At 54.2% G+C, this 21,160-nt stretch overlaps 1 protein-coding gene across 6 annotated transcripts; it reads right to left on the bottom strand.

Annotated features, from left to right (window-relative positions):
* Positions 1 to 727: 727 nt before the first annotated feature.
* On the bottom strand, positions 728 to 20,960 carry asxl1 (ASXL transcriptional regulator 1). Of its 6 annotated transcripts, none has more exons than XM_029252068.1 (13): positions 20,942 to 20,960; positions 19,841 to 20,118; positions 11,542 to 11,625; positions 11,093 to 11,212; positions 9,917 to 10,070; positions 8,943 to 9,016; positions 8,713 to 8,797; positions 7,627 to 7,752; positions 7,106 to 7,269; positions 6,867 to 6,963; positions 5,525 to 5,630; positions 4,561 to 5,383; positions 728 to 4,167 (listed from the first exon to the last, which is right to left on the bottom strand). In XM_029252068.1, the coding sequence occupies exons 2-13, from the start codon at positions 19,895 to 19,897 to the stop codon at positions 1,240 to 1,242; spliced, it is 4,818 nt and encodes a 1,605-aa protein (XP_029107901.1). In that variant the 5' UTR covers positions 19,898 to 20,118; positions 20,942 to 20,960; the 3' UTR covers positions 728 to 1,239. The 6 variants fall into 6 exon arrangements, with proteins under 6 accessions (XP_029107901.1, XP_029107900.1, XP_029107902.1 ...); XM_029252067.1 differs by lacking the exon at positions 20,942 to 20,960 and adding an exon at positions 20,741 to 20,921; XM_029252069.1 differs by lacking the exon at positions 20,942 to 20,960 and having other exon boundaries at positions 728 to 4,161; positions 19,841 to 20,921.
* Positions 20,961 to 21,160: the final 200 nt, after the last annotated feature.

Raw genomic sequence — 21,160 nt, forward strand, 5'->3', positions numbered from 1 at the left:
CTTTGCTAGGGATTTTACCATGGCACCTGACCGACCGTGTGTGTGTGTGTGGGCGGGGCCTAAAGCCACAAGACAGTGCGACAGGAGTTACTGACCTGAACAGCAACAGTCAAAACTGAACAGGACCTCACTGGGGGGTGGGGGGGCCAGCAAAGTGCATCACAGGGGACGACTGGGCCCAAACGAGCAGTTCGAGAACTCGGGACCCCCGGGGGACTCCATTCCAGTATCAGTAACGTAAACGCGGGTGGTTTTCATCTTGACAGGTTGTTGGTCTGGCACAACTGAGTCCTGGGCGGGGGGGGGGGTCACTGTGGACACAGCCCAGTCCGCTGGCGGGAGATGAAGTGCCTGCACTGTCAAACGGATCACATGTGTTGGCAGGTCGATCACGGGATGCGGCACAGCGAGAGAGAGAGAGAGAGCCATTGCCGTGTGCTCACTGTGGACTGGACCAGTGGTCACTGGTGATGGACAGATGGACACAGCGTGTGTCTGTCACAGGTAGCTGACAGCAGCCCAGGAGGAAAAGGGGGGGGGACTCACCACAAATCTCAGGTTTGACCGTACCCCCGGTGTCCCACCGATGCCCGTCTCCAGCGCCCGGTCAAGTCTCGGCAGCCCATCGTCCCTGCGTGCCGCCATACGGTCTTGGCGACCGACCACATCATTCAGAGACGAGACAAGCAAGTGGCGTCCAGGAGATGGACACGGCTTTGAAGGAACGGGCTCAATGCCAGGTTTATTAGAATACTGTGCTTTACTGCCCAATACAGATGTAGCTCCAAAATAAAGGCAAACGAAAGGACTTAGAAAAACTAAACGTAATTCACTTGTTTAATGAATAAAAAAATATTTCTTTGTGAGACAAAGACACACAAATCTCCCCAACGTGCAAAGTGCACTGAAGCTGAACTGGAGAAGAGGGAACGACCGCGACCGACGCAACACTGATGGTGTCGGAGGAGATGAGGTAAATGTTATTGTGAATAATAACAATAATAACAACAACAATAATAATAATAATAATAATAATAATAATAATAATGAAACTCAAAGAAAGGCACGATTTATAAGCAATCATGCCCTATAAATTCACATAACATCAACAACCATAACAGATTTAGAAAAAATATGCAACAAAAATACAGACCGATTTTATCATACAAGACGATATTTCCTGTGCCCCGCCCTATCCACCAAGGCGCGGGGCAACGTGGGCACATTGCCTGAGGGGTACTATCTGACCACAAGGCAGGACACGCACAGTTTGGAGGGCCCGATGCAGTCGTCGTGGCAGAAGGCGCCGCAGCCCTGGCACATGATCATGGCCTTGAGTCTGCAGGAGCACTTGAGCGCCACTTCGTCGGCCGTGCTTTCCGCGAACGCCTGGATGCTGAGCGAGGCGCCGGAACCGGCACGCTGCCGCAGCTGCAGGACGCCGTCTGCGATGTTGCGCGAAAAGCCGCTGCCGTCCACGACCGACACATTGGCCGTGTAGCTGAAAGTTCCACCGCTCCCGCCACCAGGGGGCAGCTTGGGCAGCTTGCCGTAGAGCTGCTGCTGTAGGCTCACCTGGAAGGGCACCGAGGAGGACGGCGAGGTGGAGTCCGTGGGCCGTGCGTACGCTTTGCCCTGCTCCTTCTTAGCCATCCGCACCAGGGACATCTCCATGTTGCGCAGGCTCTCCATAGCGCCCCCTGGTGCCCCCGGGAAGGGATCGCGCAATTCCGCACAGTTCTGCGGCTCTTTTTTGGTGATGACGGAAGCGGCGCTCTTGGCGAGGGCCTGACAGGAGGGTCGTGCTGCTTCGTTCTTGACGGTAGGTGCCGGCGCAGGGGACAACTGGGGGCTCGGTTTGGGCCGCCAATCGATCTTAACGGTGGGGACAACCTCCGAGGGGCACAGGTCCCCGTGCGGTGGGGAAGGAGTCTCTGCCACAGCACGGCAGTGCGGCTGTGACGTGCTCGGGTGTGGCTGGCCATGGGGTCTCTCTGGGACGCCGTCTTGGGGTGGCTCCGTTGCAGATGGCTCCTTGACCGGTGCGGGATCAAAGGCCGTGTTCTGGTTGAAGTCTGAGGCCCGCCGGGAGGATGAAAGTGCCGTGATCACAGGCACCGCCCCCACCGCGGCAATGTGCTGCGACACATCACGCCGCTGTTCCTGCAGCTGCAGCGACCTAGGTGCTGGAGGGGGAGGGGCTGAGCCACAGCTCCGCCCCATTGCGGAGGAGGCACGGGACACTGGAGTCTTGATGTGACTCTGAGCCAATAGCTCGGGGAACGTTTCGGGGCCAAGTGACTCCGGAGGACTGGGTGCACCCCGAGGCCGGAGCACCGGGTTCCTGGTTTGCCCGCTGGGATGGCGGCCTGGCTCCAGCCGGGCGGTACTGTGGGGCTGCAGTTGGGGAAGACCTGCTGCCGGCACAGTGGCCGGCAGGCGGCTGATCTCCAGCTTGCTGCCCGAGTGGGGCTGGGGCAGCACCTTCTCCAGGGGCAGGCTCCCCTGCAGCAGCTGCGTCACCAGCGGGTTGTTGGCCTCTACAGAGGAAAGCGGCCGCACGGAGCTGACGACCTTCCTGGGGGCGCTAGCGGTACTGGTCAGTCTCAGCGAGGCCCTGCAGTCCTCAGTGGGGGGCACGGGAACTTTCCCCTGGGTCCTGCATTCGTCTGCGTCGGCTCTACTCCATGAACTGTCAGCGTCTCCGGCCTTCAGCACCACGGGGGCAATCTGGTTCCTCTCCAGCTGAAGGTGGGCCGGCACCACAGCCCGATTCTGGGGAGGGCTCTGCACAGGCTGGCTGAGGGCAGCAATGGCTGCCTGCTTCAGCGGGGGGCTCGCATGATGGGCCTGGCTTATTAACTGGCTACGGGTGGCGCTCGGAGAGTGGGCCTGATTGACTGGCTGGCTCTGAGGGGCATCTGACAGTTGAGGCTGGTTGTGGGCGGGGTTTTGGGTGTAGCCGACTCCATCATCAGCCTTTGAAGAAAGGGCCACAACTGGGCCGGCCATTACAACATGGACCTTCTTTGAATTCGACTCCAGGCACCAGTCACTCGAGTCCTCATTGGTCTCGTTCTCGAAGTCCGAGGCGGTCTCTGTGGAGTCGCTGTCCCTGCCCAGGTCCTCATCAACACTACTGGGAAGCTGCGGTGGCCCGGGACCGACCTGGCAGTCCACTGGAGCGGGAAGAGCTGCTTCTGGGCCACACAGCTCCGGGGCTCCTTCCTCATCGCTCTCTTCCTCACTCCTTCCATTACTGAGCTTAGGAGATGTCTCCTTGGACTCTGGCTTCTGCTGACAATCGTCCGAAACCGCACCCACAGAGCTATGAGCCATGCTGCCCTCCGGTAGCTTGTCACCAGCGTTCTCCCCTTCCGAGGGCTGAACGGAGGCTAGAGTCCTTATGACATCCACACCACGGGCTCCAAACCTGGGTAGTGTGTCTGGGATGGAGGTGGGTGCCAGGAGAGGCAGTGCACCCGAGCTGCTCTGGCTGCCCGACAAGATGACTGCCCTGCACTCAGGGATGGGGTCACATGAGGAGTCCTGGGCATCGCCTTCCTCAGCCTCCTCATCTGGGGATGTCCCCGCCTCTGTTTCGATGCCTGACAGCGCTGGCGTGTCCAAGGTGGCGCCCAGGGGGCTGAGCTCTCCTGTAGACACGGACACCTCTTCCGGCAAGGTCACCTCAGGGCCTCCCTCTGCTGGAGCATCACACAGTGTCTCTGGGCATGGCTGTGAAGAGGGCGGAGCTGTGAGCTCTACAGAGGGCAGCTGTAGTTGTGTTCCTGGATGATGAGTGTGCGGAGCCACTCCCTGCTCCTCCGGGTGGCTCGCTCTTCCTCCCCCGCCGCCCCCCGCCCCTCCAGGTTCGACGGGGCCCGGGTGCTCTCTGGTGCGCCGGCTGGTGCTGCCGCGATCCGATACTCCAGCACCGCCCCCCGGGCCTGCCCCGCCCGGCCCTGCCCCGTCCCCAGTGGCTGCAACAGCAGCAGCGGCCTCACGCTGGGCTCGGGCCTGCTGAGCACGAGCCTTGATGTCGGCCAGGGTGCGAGCGCCGGTGCCGCAGCGACGGGAGCCCTCGCCGGGGGGCACAATGCGGGGACAGATCTGGTAGGTTGGCGGACCCTTAACCCACGGCGGTTTGATTCGGGAGAGCTGAATCTTGGAAGAGAGGAAAAAGAGAAACACCGGCAAGCTTAGTAAGGCTGGCCATTGCCCTTAATTTTAGCTTTAAATTACACAATCGTGACTTTACTATACTGAATATATCACACAGATTTCGGCTTCCATTGCATCACCATTACTCTAGCAGTATATTTATAACTGAAGTGTGAAATGGTCTCCCTCCTGCACTGCGGTGTTTGGTCAAAAATTCCAGCCTTTCAGCAAAGGCTGGTTTAATCTTAAAGACACTGCTCTCGTTTCTCTGCCCAGCAAAAAAAAAAAAAAAAAACACACACACACACACACACACACAGGAGGGGTGTGGCTACTGCATGGACAGGTGAAATGGATCCCGCATAACTCAAAGAGAGCGAGAGGACGAGCTCGTACCCGGATCGGTGGGACCTTGGGTTCTTCCGTTGTGGGCTGGGGCTTTTCGGAGTGAACACAGTCAACTGTGTTACGAAAGGACTGACGGTCATCGAGACGCGGCCTCTTCTCGGGAAAGCTGCTGTGGCCCTGGGGCTCCTCGGCCCTCCTCTTCTGCTCCTTGGCCGGCGCCACGGGGCTGGCTGGGCTTGTTGCTGGGCTGCTGTCACGGCTGGCGCTGGCCGAGGCATCGCCACTAATGCAGGAGGTACCTTGGTCCAGAGGGCTGGCGGCGGCGGCAGGCGCGTCTGATCCGGTGGTGAAGGAGCCCCGTCTCTCCGAGGACGACGAGGGAGAGGACGAGCAGGAAGGAGAGGGTGAGTCTGACGAGGAGGACACCGTGGAGACCTCTGCCACCTCTGGGGACAGCCGGGTGGACACTTCAGGTTCCGGCTCCGTGGCAACAGCGGGGGAAGTGGGGATGTCGTGCAGCTCAGCTCCAGACTCTGTCTGGAGGACAACCTCTGTGGGGGCACCGCTGGCCTCCGACGTGGACGAGGGGGTGGGCGTGGGTGCTGAGGTGTCCGAGGACAGCTGCTTTTCCGTTGGCTCCGTCGCCGGCGCCACCTTGCAGAGCGGCCGCCGGGCCCGCCGCCTCAGGTCGGCCCGAGAACGTCTGCGCATGCGCCCATCTCGCCGCCGCCGCCCTACACTGCGCCGTTTGGGGGCCACAGTGGCAGCCGTTGTTGCCCCTGCTAGCGTTTCGCCGGCCACATCCCTGCCCACCACATCGTCTCCGTCGTCCATCGTCAGCTTGAGGGACTCCTCCTGGGTCAAGCCAGACCTGAACACAACAGAAACAGCAGTCACCCCATGCTGACAGTTCCAGCAGGTTTCACACTGCACTTCACACCATTTACACCAGCCCAACAGGTTTAGCATCACCAGGGAAACAGAAGCAGGGAGCACCGTGAAGGTAGCTTACTTTTGCCCATGGTATTCCTCAAAGAACTTCTCCTTCCAGGCCTCTACCTTCTTTTCTTTCTCCATCTCTTGGCGGAAGCGTGCCTGCATCTCGTGGGTGAACTCACCTGCAGGTGTCAAACACACAGTACTTCACCTAAACCATTTCCCACTGCAGGCACTTCTTACCCTGTCACATTCCTCAAGAGATTTTGGTCCATATTGACATAATAGCATCACGCAGAAATCGAGACTCATCAGACCAGGCAACGTTTTTTCCAATCTATTGTCCAATTTTGGCGAGCCCATGCGAATTCTAGCCTCAGTTTCCTGTTCTTAGCTGACAGGAGTGGCACCTGGTGTGGTCTTCTGCTGCTGTAGCCCATCTGCTTCAAGGTTCGACATGTTGTGCGTTCAGAGATGCTCTTCTGCATACCTCGGATGTAATGAGTGGTTATTTGAGTTACTGTTGCCTTTCTATCAGCTCAAACCAGTCTAGCCATTCTCCTCTGACCTCTGGCATCAACAAGGCATTTTTGCCCACAGAACTGCCGCTCACTGGATATTTTCTCCTTTTCTGACAATTCTCTGTAAAGCCTAGAGATGGTTGCGTGTGAAAATCCCAGTAGATCAGCAGTTTCTGAAATACTCAGACCAGCTCGTCTGGCACCAACAACCATGCCACGTTCGAAGTCACTTAAATCACCTTTCTTCCCCATTCTGATGCTCAGTTTGAACTTCAGATCATCTTGACCATGTCTACATGCCAAAATGCATTGAGATGCTGCCATGTGATTGGCTGATTAGATATTTGCGTTAACAAGCACTTGAACAGATGAACCTAATAAAGTGGCCGGTGAGTATCTCACACAAAAAGGGAGGCTCCGTTTGTTTGTACATTGCTTCTCTTTACCATTATGTAGCAATAAACAAAACCTTAAGCAATACATGTCCTGCAATTGATTCTCCGGTTCAGTTCTTTTAAAAATATCTGACAGCTATAATAAACATTCTAGGACTTATGTTTCACTGACTTTGAGCTACATTTAAACTAATTTAAAATGAATGAAATGCATCAATTCTTTGTCTCCACAAACTCCTGTTCAATGCTGATTGCTGACTGATTGTCCCATAAATGTTTAAAATTCCTCATCTTGTTGTTATTAACCACCGACACTCAAGAACAGCAGACGGGGCAGTAAACACCATGGAAGTGAGCTGAATTTAGACTTCTGTCTCCTGTGTCTCTGCAGTGTGAAAAACTGGCTGCTGATGGTTCAAACAACACTGAGCTACTTAAACACAACAGCAGCATCTTTGCTCAGAGCCAAACCCCCCTCCACCCAGGGTCCCCTGAGCTGTACCTTCAGCAAGCCTCTCCTTCCAGCTCTGAGAGGCATGGGTGAAAAACTCGTTGTTGAGCGCTGAGCTGCTGAGACGGGCCAGGCCATCGGGGCCAACCTGAATCGGGGGGTAGACTGGGTCAGAATCACGCTGGTACACGGGGCACGCAGCCTGATATGAGTCAAGACCCAACGAGAAGCTAAGACCCAATGGATGCGAATGAGTTCAAAGGAGCCAGGTTGGTCAGGTGCGAGCCTACCTGGCGATCCACTTCCGGGAGAAGCATGAGCAGTTGCTGCTGATAGTGAGGAGGGAAGGCAGCGAAGGTGCGAGTGTTGATGAGGGCACGGATGTTGGTGTTCACCAGGATGGAGCCTGGCGTCTCAAAGTCCACCTCCACACCTCGGCTTCTCTTCATAGGCCCTGCGGAGCGCCAGAACATGGGGTTAAGTTCTTCTGCGCAACATATGGACCCCCACGAGCTTGTTACCCATGAGCCCACCTGCTTATAAGTGAGCGTGTGACCCATCTTGGCAGCCCCCCTCCCCCCAGAGCCTCACGGGACCGCGATTCCCAAACCAAGCAAAACCAACACAGTGCAGGAGCCACACAGGAGATGCTGAGGACATCAGCATTTAGATCCCACACATTCTTGTTTCACGCCACAGAGGCTGCTGTCCTCACACTTTCCACCTGAGGGCGCAACACGCCGGCAACGTGGGCTCAGGCCACCCTCGTGCGGATGAGGGGAGGGGGATGGGGCAGGGCTGCCCCTGGTACCTGAACGGAGGGCGCGCATGCTCTTGAAGCGCTGGCCGTGCCTCCAGCCCAGCTCGGAGCGGCTGCACAGCGGGGGCCGGGACCCCGAGGCCCCCCCCGACCCTTCCCTGCGCTTCCCTGGGAGTCCTGCGGGGGGCGGGGAGAGGTCGTCAAACATGGGCCCCGGGGACAGGATGGGGGCACACAGGCTGGCTGGTATTGGGATGGGGGGGGGCGTAGAAGCAGCAGGAGGAGGAGGAGGAAGAGGAGGAAGGGGGCGCTCTAGTGACACGCAGATGGACACAAGTCGTGGAGCTCAGAGACCCAAGGGAAACGTACAGAGGAGGGCAGCGCCAGCACACCAGCTCAACCACTGGAAAATGACACGACGAGCGCGGCTCCAAATCAGCGCGCAGCCATTAGAACCATCGGCTTTTCAATCTCCAGCCAGATATATCTCTCTCTCTCTCTCTCTCTCTCTCTCTCTCTCTCTCTCTCTCTCTCTCTCTCTCTCTCTCTCACACACTCTCTCTCTCTCAAACATGACAGGGACGGGAACTCCCCGTCAACTTCACCATACAACTTCCTGAAGCCGTTTTGCAGACTGACACAATCAGCTCTTATATATATCACATGGCACAATGTGACTGCAACAATTAAGGTGAGGAATACGTGAAGAACCGACTACGTAACTGGTTTACTGCTGGTGACCTAGTGATGTAAGACTAGCTGATGAGGGCTGACAGTCACAGACATGCAGCTATAGGAGCTGTGAAGAGGACCTCCTGTATCCAGCTTCCTGATCAGAACAACAAAAACGGGGGCAGGTTTTGCACGGTTACTGGTCACACCGCAGCCGAAACAAACCAGTCAATGAGCAGTTCAGCGCTCATGGCTGAATCGGCCACACACAATGAGGCACAGGCCAAACAAGGAGAGAGAGGCTGAGAGGAATATGTGAACGTGTTCACAATTTGGGCAGAAGTTTCTATGAACCACTGAAGTTTTCATTGAACCCACTGAAGCAAGTGGAAGAGAAAGGGGGTGGGGTGAGAGCTGGCAGGGGACATGGGGGAAGGGCCTGAGTGAGGAGGACCCGGCCTTAACCTGGTGGGACATGCTCTCCGTTGACTTTGAGGGGCGTGAGGACAACGCGTGGCATCATCACAGCCTTCTTCCTCTGTCTGCTCGACTGCGAGAGAGAGAGAGAGAGAGAGTGTGTGTCACCCAGAAACCCTGAGGACCCAAAAATCACACTGTCATATCTCGCTCTCACTCACTCACTCACTCTTCTTCAGCACTATCTCACCTGGTCAGGTGTGTATGTGCAGACTCACCTGTGAAGAGCGGCTCAGGCGAGGCTGGGGCTCTGTGGAGCATGAGGCACTGGATGAGGTTTCATCCACAGATGCTGGAGGGCAGGAGCAGGATGCGTCAGTCCGGATCACAACCGGAAATACTTTCACCCCCCACACACACAGACACACACCCCTAACGTGGTTAGTGACCCCAACGTACTGGCTTTAGCTCCACTAGGGACAGTGGGAAACAATGGCCAAGAATTACACCACTTTACACTATTTAACTGAATTCTAGAGAAGTGTCTGTTACAGAAACACTCAGACTTCTGTGGAGAAATGCTTACCACTGATGGTACAACATTTAGATGATATTTTACCGCATGTGCACTCCAAGAAGCAGGGCTCAGATATTCTGGCAATGTGCAACAATGCTGGAAAAGCCTTCAGGAGCAACCTTTCTATAATGAACACTCACGTGCAACCTCAAAATACACATACGGCTGTTTCAGACCCTTTAGTCCCGGTCAACGGCAGCCAGGTCACGCACACCGTTACCATGGAAACGCCCACGTCCACACTTGTCTGGGCTTTTACACAGAAATGTATGTCTTGTCTCTTCCCAGGGGCATTTTGAAACTGTTTCTGCTTTCTTCTATCCACTGCAAGCATCATTTTCAGCAATTCTGGGGCACATCTCCCTTGGGGAGGCCCCCCAGTCTCACTGCGTTGAGTGGTCTCAAACTGTTGAGGGTAACACCACCACTTAGACCAAGTCCACGCCCCAGCTCTGCGGCATAGCACAAATCATTCATTCTTCACCAGAAATCTCTAATATGCTGCACAGCCTTCACACCCACAGAGCACCAGTACTGCGCCAGGGACACGAATGTTTAAAGGTAAACTGCACTTACACAGCAAGGGACACCCACTCACTGCACGCGCGCTTGTGGCCACACAAGGCCAAGGTCGGCCCCCTCCCAGCATTTCTCCAGGAAGCGGAGCGTACGCACCGTCGTTCTCCCCGCTGGCGGCTGTCGTCTCGGTCGAATCGCAGCTTTCCTGTTCGCCACTTTCCCCAGTTCCGGCTCCTGGCCCCGTCGCAGCGCCGGCCGCTTCAGCAGGTTCCGCTCCTGCGGGTCCCTTCGTCCACTGGAGGGCGTTCTTCTGCACGAGGGGCATGGCTCACGTTAGAGCACCTCGGGCTGCTCAACACCTGACATTTAGAGAGCTGCTGCAGAAGGCAGGTGAGGTCCTGTTCCACGCCAACAGAGCGTCAACCACTGCTGTCACCGCCTTCTGAATTGCTGACACAAACCACTTCACTAATGCCCTTTCATATTCCTGGACACCAGGCAACTTTTGTACCGCCCGATAAGAGACGCAAGTCGACATGAACGCATGATCCTATAGAGCCAGAAGTCCACAGCAAAACCTCAACTGCCACTGAGGTCACCTTTTCTACACAAGGGCGGCCAGGGACACAGGTCAGCAGCTCAGCTACAACGCACTCCTTCATAACACAAGGCAATACACTCCCTTCTTGGTGTCTCAGCACTCAGGTGGCAGGAACAGGGCAACAAATCGCTGAAATTTATCCCATTTTTCTTTATTTTATTGTGTTCATTGGAGCTGCGCTTTATTTAATCCCTGGTTTATTGATAACAACCATATACTTGAGGAAACAGCTCACCAACAACAGATTACAACCCTTAGGGCACAAAGAAATGCCTACTTATCGCCAGCTGTACATTACAAAACAAGTTTTTCCTTGTTTATACCATTAGAACAACAATTCAGCCTAATTAGCTATTTATTACTTTAACTGATGTTCTCTTCGGGGCAGCTTACAGTTTTAGCTCTAAGATTCTTTCTACTAAGTCCCAAGTTGCAATCTTCTTTAACCATGCTAGGCAATTTTTCCTGAAATTTTGGGTGAAAATTAAGATTTTTCACAAAATCATGGTAGCAGCTGGTAATGTAGTGGTTAGAGCTACTGCCTTTGGATCCCAAGGATGCAGGTTTGATCCCCACCTCCGGCTGTAGTACCCTTAAGCAAGGCACTTACCCTAAAATTTCTCCAGTAAAATTGCCCAGCTGTAAAAATGAGTAAATAACTGAGACCTTAACATTGTTAAGTCACTTTGGAGAAAAGCGTCAGCTAAATGAATACATGTAAATAGCAGTACCTTAAGTGTGAAGAGGCTCATGCGCCCAGGCAGCTTGAAGAAGATGCTGTTCTTGACCCTGTCACCACGGACCTGGGAGTGCAGCATGGTCACCAGGCAGGCGAGGGGTGCCGTGCCACTGGGGGTGGGGGGAGGAACGCATCGGGATTAGAACCATGCATGTTTTCAGCAAAGACTAAGAAAACTGCCCGGTTTACCTGCGAACCCTCACTCTCCCGAAGACTGATCTTACCTCCTTTGAAGGGCAGACGTTCGCAACACCGCAGATGGAGAAACGTTGTTGGGAAGGAGGAAAAAAAAAATTAAAAACACGTCAGTGACGTCCCTTCATACTGTTAACTACCGGAAAAAATAAGTTAAAAAGGCATCCTACACATTTGTGTCCACCAGCTGCTCAGGAAGGCCACCTTCCCACTAGATTCCATTTCAAGGGGCAGGAAAAGGGCTTACCTCATCTCCTTGAGACCCTTGGTCTGAATGACATGCAGTATCTGTTTGGGTGTCATAGGGGCATCGGAAAAATTCTCTAGCACCTGTTCCAGAAAGGGCGAGAAACAAAGAGCACGTGCGTGAATAAATCACAAGCTGCATTTGTCTGGAACAAACATCTCACAAACTATGTCTGGACTCTCCCAAGTCAGCACCAAGGCATATGGCTTCAATTTCTGAGTAAACACGCAGCCAAACCAAAAAGGCAGCTGTCTGCAGAGGAATGTTCTAGAGAGTTCACAATTCTGTCCCAAGCTCCGCATAGCTCCCTTGGACAAAGGCATGAGAAAACAACAAAGGTACTGCAGCCAAGAGGTCAAAGGCCACAGAGATGCACTGGAGAGGCTGGAGAGAAGGCAGCGACTGGTGTGCCGTGTCCTGTTCTCCTGGGACCAACTCAGCACAAACTGCATCATTTGCTGCACCTCTCTTCCACAAACACTAAGGTCATGGCTGCCCTTCAATTTCTCAACACTAACGAATGAACTTTCAAAGTCAGCTTCCAAAAACGAAACCCCACGCTTGTTTTCCCCTTATTAAGTTCACCCCCCTTTTTTGTTTTTAAATAAATGTACGTGTGTGTTTTTCATGGAGAATGTGACTACAATGCAGCTGAACAGCGCAGTGTAAACAACACCCCCCCCATCAACACTGTGCCACAGTCCACGCTTTTGGGAAGATGTTTAAAGCCGTGCCAGATGACTGCACTCACACAACACCTCCACCAATTAGAGCAAACACGAGCATGAGGCTTCAAACCGTGGACGTCTCACAGAGCGTGACAGGACACGGTGTTGAAGGGGGGGAGGGGCAGGCGTATACACACAAAAAAAAAAAACGGGGGGCTTGGCAGCCAGTCGCTCTCCACATCACCTCTCACATTATTACTGAATTTGTCTGGACCCGGCAGCCATCGATTTTACCGTATGCCTGAAAACATGCAGCAGTGAGCGTTGCACGCGCACACACACACACACACACACACACACACACACACACACACACACACACACACACACACACACACAGAGCGGCACCTGCCTTTACAACAGCGCTGCCGAGGAGGCGGGATGCAAAGCACGGTAACCATGACAACTAGATCGGGCCAACTAATACTTCACCTGACTGAGATGCTGCATCAAAATGACCTCAAACAACACAACAAGGCAAAAATCTGAGACGTGCTACCATAACTATTAGAACCAGCCATGTTCAACAGCCACCGCTTTAGGGGAGCGCTAACACCAACTGTGGGGCGCTCGTGTGCTCACATTCATATGATGAGTGACGCAGTGTCGTCAGTCCATCTGCAAAAGCACATAAACACTGGGAGAACGTGCAAGCTGTACAGAACCCGGCTAAGGCCACGTTCCAACCCGTAACCCTCGCGCTGTAAAAACAGTGGTGTCTGCAAAGTCACGTATGGCTTTTGGTTTTATTTCACTGCGAGATGCTCTTACCAACAGGACATTGAACAGATGTCACATCACACCTTTTATCAAACAAACTGCTTTATAGCTTCTGTTTAATCGAGAAACATCACATGAAGCAGAACACAAATGAGGCAGAGAGCAGCAGCGGTGCCCTTCCTGGGACAGGAACTTATAGCCTTCCGGTCGTCACAAGTTTCTTAATAAACTGAAGCAAGCCAAAGTATATGACAACCCCTGAACTTCTTCCAAACAGAGACCGCTGTGTGGAGGAGACAATGAAACTGGTCTCTAGCATCACACCCCATTGGCTGCAGGCCACTTCCTGTGCGAGGGATGCTGTCAAAGAGGAAACGGACAGGCTAAAACAGGAAACTGAACCCGGGGGAGGGGTGGTGGCCGGTCGACGCGGCTAGGCAAGGCCAGGAAGGGCGGAGTTGAGCACGGGTAGAGAGGAACAGACCCTCCTGCACGTTGCACAAACGACGACAGGAGGCCACCTCGCTCACGGCGTGTGCGGAAAGTGCTTCTCGGCGTAAGCGGTTGCGTTTCTAAAAATGCCCCGTGAAAGAAAGCCCCTTGAGGGCCTGGGCCCGACAGACCACAGCAAAAGCCCCAAAAAGCCCAGCTGCGCAGTCTCACAGCACGCTGCTCTGCATTTCCACCTTGCTCTGGAAGCAAAGGGCGGTCAAAGGCCCTTTCGGGGAGAACTCCCGTTCCTGTCAGACCAGCTCCGAGTGCCGTGTTGGTGGCTCAGACCTCCTCCCTCTCTTTTTCACACATACAGAAACCTAAACTGCTGCATGCTACTGAAACACTTTCAGAGGTCTGCGTGTACTGGGGTGAGGGGATGTCCCTGTGTTCTTCCAGGAGCATGATTATTATATTATTATTATTATTATTACTACATTCAGCTGACCCTTTTCTCCAAAGTGACTTGCAACATTAAACTACATACAATTACTTACCAATTCTGCTCCAGGGCGCTACAGCAGTAGGTGAGATTTCAACTGGCAACCTTTCAATGCAAAGAAGGCAGCAGCTCTAACCAGTTCACCACCAGCTACCCCAGCATGATGGGAGATACAGATGGGGAAGGCCCCAGTAAACTGTCACACAGCACCGCTTCTGGACTGAGTCAAACAGTACCTGCTGGGCTCCCCCACCGGCTGACGTCTCCCAGACGCCCACTCAGGCTGTCTGGAAGAGGTCTGGACCCGAGAGCAGAAACCCAGAACGCTTGTATTTATGTCAGCTGCGTTTAGAGATGGTCCATCTACAGAGAGGAGCACACAGAGACTCACCACTGTTTTATTTCTAAAAAGGTGGCAGAGTGGTGACAACTGCTGTCTTTGGACCCTGTGAACACAGGTTCAAATCTCACCTCCAGCTGTAGCGCTCCTGAGCAAGGCACTTACCCTAAAGCTGCAGCACCAAAAATACCCTCCTGTACAAATGAGTAAAGAACGAAACACATTAACACTGAGTGGCTTCCAAGTGTCAAATGAATTTATATACACGTAAAACGTGAACCCATTTATTCATTTAGCAGACACTTTCTCCAAAGCAACATCTGACATACATTTGACACACGTGGGTACATGCAACTTTACAACAACAGAAACACCCGTCTAAACAAAACACCAAACACTGCCATTTCTGCACCACACAACAACTGTAAATTTGAGACAGTGCACACGAGGAAGTGTGCTGCACTGATACACACTTCTGTTGGCCCATGGCTGCGTTACACCCCGAGCAGGCCAGTCGCTCAGGACTCAACTGAAACCCCCACCGGGCCTTCGGTGACGGCGCCTCCAATCGGCGTGAGCGACTTTGTTTATAACAAGCACACCCAATCCAGCAGGCACAAAAAATGACAGCAGTGAAAATTAACGACATCAGCTAATTTGTTATGAGGACAACTGCAAAAGTCCCTCTGTGACACGATGCAATCGTCAGGTAACAGTTTAACTAGAACGCCGCGTCTAAACCTCGCGCCGTGCCTCTGATGCTCTGCCGATGACCTGTGCGAGGGCACAGTCTGGAAAAGGATACATGTGGAGGGGGAAATTCACCTGTATCTAAGAACTACACATATCCAGCTGGCTCTGTTTGGGAGGGGTGGCGCAGCAGGTTTGGCCGGATCCTGCTCTCTGGTGGTTCTGGGGTTCAAGCCCTGCTTGAAGTGCCTTGCAGTGGACTGGTGTCCCGCCCTGGATGTGCCTCCTCCCCCTCCAACCTCATGCCCTGTATTGGCGGGTTAGGCTCCGGCTCGCCGCGACCCCGCTCGGGACAAGCGGTTTCGGACTTTGTGTGTGGGGCTCTGTTTGATTCATACTTGAACTGTAATCAAAGTAAAAAAACACTACATTTACATTCTCTCGTGTCCAAAGGCAGAAAGGCTTTCAAAGACTACTAGAGTTAACCTGATTTAGCGAAATTACTCAACTTGTTCATTATCCAACTTGACAGCAGAGACTCCAACCTGCATTGCTGAGCAAGTTCGACTGACAGGTGAGCGATGAAATTAAATCATTTTGGAGGTTTAACTAATGATCCTGTGCTGCAGGCATCATGGTGGTTCTGATCCGTTTGCACGTCCTACAGTTTGCACTCATCTTACACCATTTATGCACTGTACTTGTGCCACGTTAGAACAGAGAGGGCACCCAAAAACAAGGTACAACATGAGTCAATGTGAACATCTCACATCGACAGACACCACAGGGACAAGATGCAATGCAACACCATAAATCCTGACATGGGAACCAGCACCACTCATGAAAAGAGAAGTGGGAAGACAAGACAAGACGCTGGACTCGGCAGAGATCCACGTGACACGATGCAAAAGAAGTTTCCTCAAAACGACAGCACTCCAAAGAAAATACGGGAGAATGTGAGCTAGAGCACTCCACCCCCTTTGGATGGAGGTCACTGCGGCATCAATGGCAGACAAGGGCGAACGCGTTGGTCCTCGGACCGCAACGATAAACAGCCCCCTTTAGGCGACTTAACGCATCCTCTTACTAATGCCAACAAAGGTCATGTAAAGGACAGCACTGAAAGCGGCTTAATCGCGGACAGCGCCAACACCACAATCGTTTTCAAGCACGTAATACTAGTTTATTTAAAAACACTACATCTACATTCACTCATTCAGCAGATGCTTTTCCTCACACTACAGCTACCACCAACTGGCCTTCAGATGATGCCTTTTCTACAGTTGACTTCCAGCAGAAGTGACAGCAAGGAAGCCCTGGTCTTTGATGACCACAAGAGTTGGGACCGTGCTGGAGCTCATGAAGCCCAGTTAGTGAAGGTCATCCCAACACATGGCAACCCACGGTGCTCTGGAGGGATTGTGCAACAAGGAGTACCCAAACCCTACCCTTAACCCTGACCCACACACACGCTGGAGCAGCGATCCCGAAGTGCGCCTCCAGTGTGACGCCTGGCGAACAGGATGTTGGTGGTGTGCTGCGCTCTCTGGCCAAGAAGGCTCCTTGTGTCCTCCTGTGCTCGCCCTCGTCGACAGCCGGCACACACAGCCGCTTTGAATGGAAAAGTATTCGGGCCATCAAAGAGCCCTTTCAGGGCCCGGGCGCTCAAGCCCCTCTGACAGAGCCCAGTCTCCTTATGCAGGGAGGACAGAAGAGCATGAGCCTCAAGGTTCCATGGGAACACCTACAATACTCCGGTGCATGAGCCCTGCACTGAATCTGTACTTATGACCGGGACAGACCCATGGGGCACCGTTGGGGAGCGAAAGCCAGTTACTGCACGTCGTCCAAAAGCAGACAAGTGCCGCCTGGTGTCATGGTGGGCACCTTACAGTATCTGCAGCATCTAAACCCATCAGCGAGCATCTGTCCTCTGGCTATTTTATTTTTACTCCCATCGCAGTTAGCCATGCATCACCAGCTCATCACCATCTCCAGGCTGGGGAACAGCAGCGGCACACGAGAACGGCCGAGTGTAGTCGAACCCTGTTTATACAACGCGAGCAAATAAGAGCGCTGGAAAGAACAGCAAAATTTGCATCTGTGGTGTTTGTGGAATACAACGCGGCATGCTGCAGACACTACAGAACATTCTGGAACCACGTTTCCAATTCTCTTTCCCAATCATGAACACACAGTCACAGAGACACGCACGCAGCTTCCTCCATTTGAGCAATTCAATTCCCATTTGTCAGAGAAGTAAAGCCAAGCCACCCCACCCCCCCAACACACACAGAAAGTGCACACGCACGTTTATTAATCGAGCTGAAGCTTTTCCCCAAAAAGACTTAGCGTTAAGGTTACAATTATTTTCCATTTACACAGCAAGGTAATTTAATGGTACTACAGCTGGAGGTGGGGACTGAACCTGCAACCTTTGGATCCAAGGCAGTAACTCTAACCACTATGCTACCAATTGTACACCTGGAGGGAGGCGGTGAATTGCTTGACCCCACACACACACACACACACACACACACACACACACACACACACACCTCTGAAAGCACCTAATTCCGCAAGCATACACTACATAACACCACAGACTAAGTATGAATTTGCAACCAGTGCATAACTCCCGACATAAGCATTTTCGTCTCTTTTACTATCGAAAAAAACGATGCGAGCACTAACTCAAAGCATCACATTATTCCTTCTTGCTGTCAGCAGCTGGAATAAGTAGTTAAGGAATCAGAATGTGTGATTCGCAGGCAGGACCCCGCTGTGCTGCTAGGCTGCTCTTTCTTACAGCAGCGGGAGACGTTAACAGCCATACATCCGCACATTAAAAACGGCCGTGCAAACGAACACACAGGAGAGAAAGCGGGGAGGGGGGGGCTACTTCCCTACGAGTGGAAAACTTCACATCGTCCGCTGTGCAGTTTAAATCGGGCGCTCCCCACCCAGTCTGTGGTTCGAATAAGAGACCTTCATCGAGCCCAAGCCACAATGACTCAGGGGACTAGAGCGAACAGGGGATTTCTCATCGCGTCTGAGGTACACGTGTGGTGCTTTCGTGTTGTCATCGATGGGCGTGTAGCGTGCCGGAGGGCCACGAACCAACCACCTCTCGCTCGAGCAGAGGTGCGCCGAACACCCAGCTGCAGCAGAGCACACGAATGTGCAAACTGCAAGCTCTGCAAGTCACTCGGGGACTAGACGTCAGCCTCTGGTTTGACTCAGCTGGGGAGCGCGAAACTCAGAACCTTCCGGAGCCGGGGGCTTGCACCTTAGCCGGGGGGTTGGGGCACTGCCGGAGATGACCCATTTCCGCTCAGGCAGGGGTGTCCGTATCTCTCGGCGATGCTGCCCGTCAGGCACACAGCTTACGTGAGACTATACCCAAAAGCCTGAAACACAGCACGCCGCATACCGCGCTTTACCACAGAGGACCTTCACCCTGGGGAGAGGGGCATCGCCGTACCTTTCTCTGAGGCGTTTTACCTCCGGACTCCTCAGGTCTGCCAGGATGAGACCGGCAAAATCCAGCAATATTTTCCGGGATAACAATGATGCGGAGGCGGGGACCGCAGCAGCGCAACGAGGCGTCACCGAACCTGGACGGTCCCTAGACCACCAACGGGGACCGGGAGGACCGTCCGCGTCACCGTGCGGCCTGCCCCTCGTCCCCCGGGGTTCAAACTAAGCGCCGAAGGGCTGCCAAGCTACAGGGGACAGAGATGAGACACCTCAGCCGGAAGCGTCGAGGCACATCCAGGTTTCCCGGAACCTTCCTCGAGGCTGACGACCCGGGGCTAAAGCAGCTCAGCTTCGGGCGTTACGAGCTCGACGGGGAACGGAGGCGCTCGGGAGAGTCCGGAGACCGCGAGGTACGGCAGCGTCTCCTCCAACATACAGGGTGGAGCCGGCAGCGCGTCCCGCACTGGCGCGGACGGTCGCGTCTACCTGGACGCGCGACCCGAACAACCCTGGCTGGAGACAACAACAAGCGTGATCATGACAGACCTACAAGACAAAGGCTCCGCAGAGACACTGTAATACACCATTATTACACAAACAAAGGTACACACACACACACACACACACCATAGGTGTGCGAACATCATGATACAGGTCAGGAAGACAGCGAAACAACGAGTCAACGGTTCTGCAAGAATGCATGTGACTTTGTTGAAGGCGACCCTGACAAAAGATGTTTATTATGAGTTTGGCAGCTAGCTAGTAGTAGTAGCTGGCTAAGCCTAGGCTAAGCCTAAGGCCGCCGCCGCCGCCACCACCACCACCACCACCAGGCCCCGGTGCCAAGGGGGTCGCTTGGCGCACGATGATAGCAAGTTCCACGGGGTGTGAGAACCAAAGAGCCGCCAAAGAAGCGCCGTTCCCCCCACACCCCCCAAAGACACGTCTGAAGGGGGGGGGGGCTGCTCCGTTAGCCGCCTTAGCACCGCTAGTGTACGTAGCATCGTGCGCGCTGACAGCGCCGTTAGCCTAGCTTAGCACCGCTAGCTCTTAGCTGCGGGCTAACAAAGGCTCCCTGCGCCAGCGGCCAACGCCGGTGCACAGATAAAAGCAACGCGCCGAGAGCCCCCCAGGGGGTCGCTGTCGCACTTCCCACTTTATTATTATATTGAATATTCCCTGACTTCTCCTCTCAGCCGTGCCCAGGCTGTGTGGCTGCAGCACGGCTCCCCTCCCCCTTCCTTCCCCCTCTCCTTCCCCGGACAGCCCCCGGCCGGCGGAGAACACTAATCTAAGGCCCCGGCCGCCGCTGCCCCACAGTGCCAGGCGGCGGGATAGCCAGGGCAGGGGGGGGGCTACTTCGCAGCCTTCGGCGCTCCGAAACTTAAAGCTCGAGCGAGCCTCACCATGCGCGCCGCCTCGGCCCACGTGCGCTCCTTCTTTCTCTTCTGTTTGTCCTTCATCTCCTCGCGCTGCTCCTTCCTTGTCCTCCTCGACTTCGTCTGTAAACACGGCTCGGTCTGTCACAGACACGCAGCAGGGCAGGGCACCGTGATGATCGCTCGCGTTCCCGCTGCTCGCACTCGAGTCGAGTCGCTCTGAGTCTCGCTCCCAAGTCCCTGCGCCGCGCCGCTCGGTCTACGAACCGCTCGGTGTCACACAAGCCGAGGCGCTCCGCCGCGCGCTGCAAGAAGAAGAAGAAAAAAAAAAATGTCCACCGTGCGTCGACCGCCGCTCCCCGCTCGGCTCACGCGACCAAGAAGAAGAGGCGCTGGGCGCACGAGCACCCCCACGAGTACGAGTGGGACCACGAACACGAGCGAGCCGCAGCAGCTGCGAGCGCCTGTGGCATACTGCAGGAAACGCGCACTGTGGAATGCGAGAGCGCGATCGGGGCGACGGCACAAACAACGGGGTCAGAGGTCACGCGCACCGCAGGAATGCAACACAAAAACAGCGCGTCCCCATCCCCCGCTCTAACAGCCGACGACGCCACGGCGCAGATCGCCCGACAGACAGGTCGCCATTGTGGCTCAGAAACCCGCAGCGCGAGGGGGGAGATGCCCGAGAGCCAAAATGGCGTCGATCCAGCTCGCCTTTTAGGGACAAAAACAAGGCCTCCTTCCGTTATATTCTGCAAATTATATATCTAACCGCGTACAGCAACACGCCTCGGGAAACTAGGTCGCTCGCAAGCGTTAAGAAGCCCACGCTCGTCACGTGAATTACATCAGACGCGAAGAGCAATATCCGACATTTGGGACACCGCCATTTTTTTAATCGATATAACCTCTTTCTTCACATACATATCATCATATGTGCACATAACAAGTCGTCCTGGCAGCCAGGCCGGATAAATCTTGCGTTCAATTTAAATGTTTGCTGTGGAGGCGACAAACGCAAATGGCACGCAAACGATGTGTTTTTGCACCCCCGCCCCCCCCCTTCTTTTTGGTGAAACTCTTTCCGAAACGGAGCGTTTGCTCAGAACGCAGGACGTCGCTCACGTTACGCAGGTCGCGCGAGAGGAAGCGGAGCAGCGCCGCCCAGCGGCGGACGCGGGAACAGCAGGAGTCCCGGTGACCGCAGTGTCCACGGTGTGACTCCGTCTCCCGCCGCCCAGAATTAGAGAGTTGAGCTCATTGATGGTTTGAGACTCTTACGCTCCGCAAATATCGTAGAGGGGAAAAAAAAAAAAAAAAAAAAAAACCTCTGGGTTTGAGTTC

Source organism: Scleropages formosus, chromosome 5 (assembly GCF_900964775.1).
Source record: "Scleropages formosus chromosome 5, fSclFor1.1, whole genome shotgun sequence".
Classification (NCBI taxonomy): Eukaryota; Metazoa; Chordata; class Actinopteri; order Osteoglossiformes; family Osteoglossidae; genus Scleropages; species Scleropages formosus.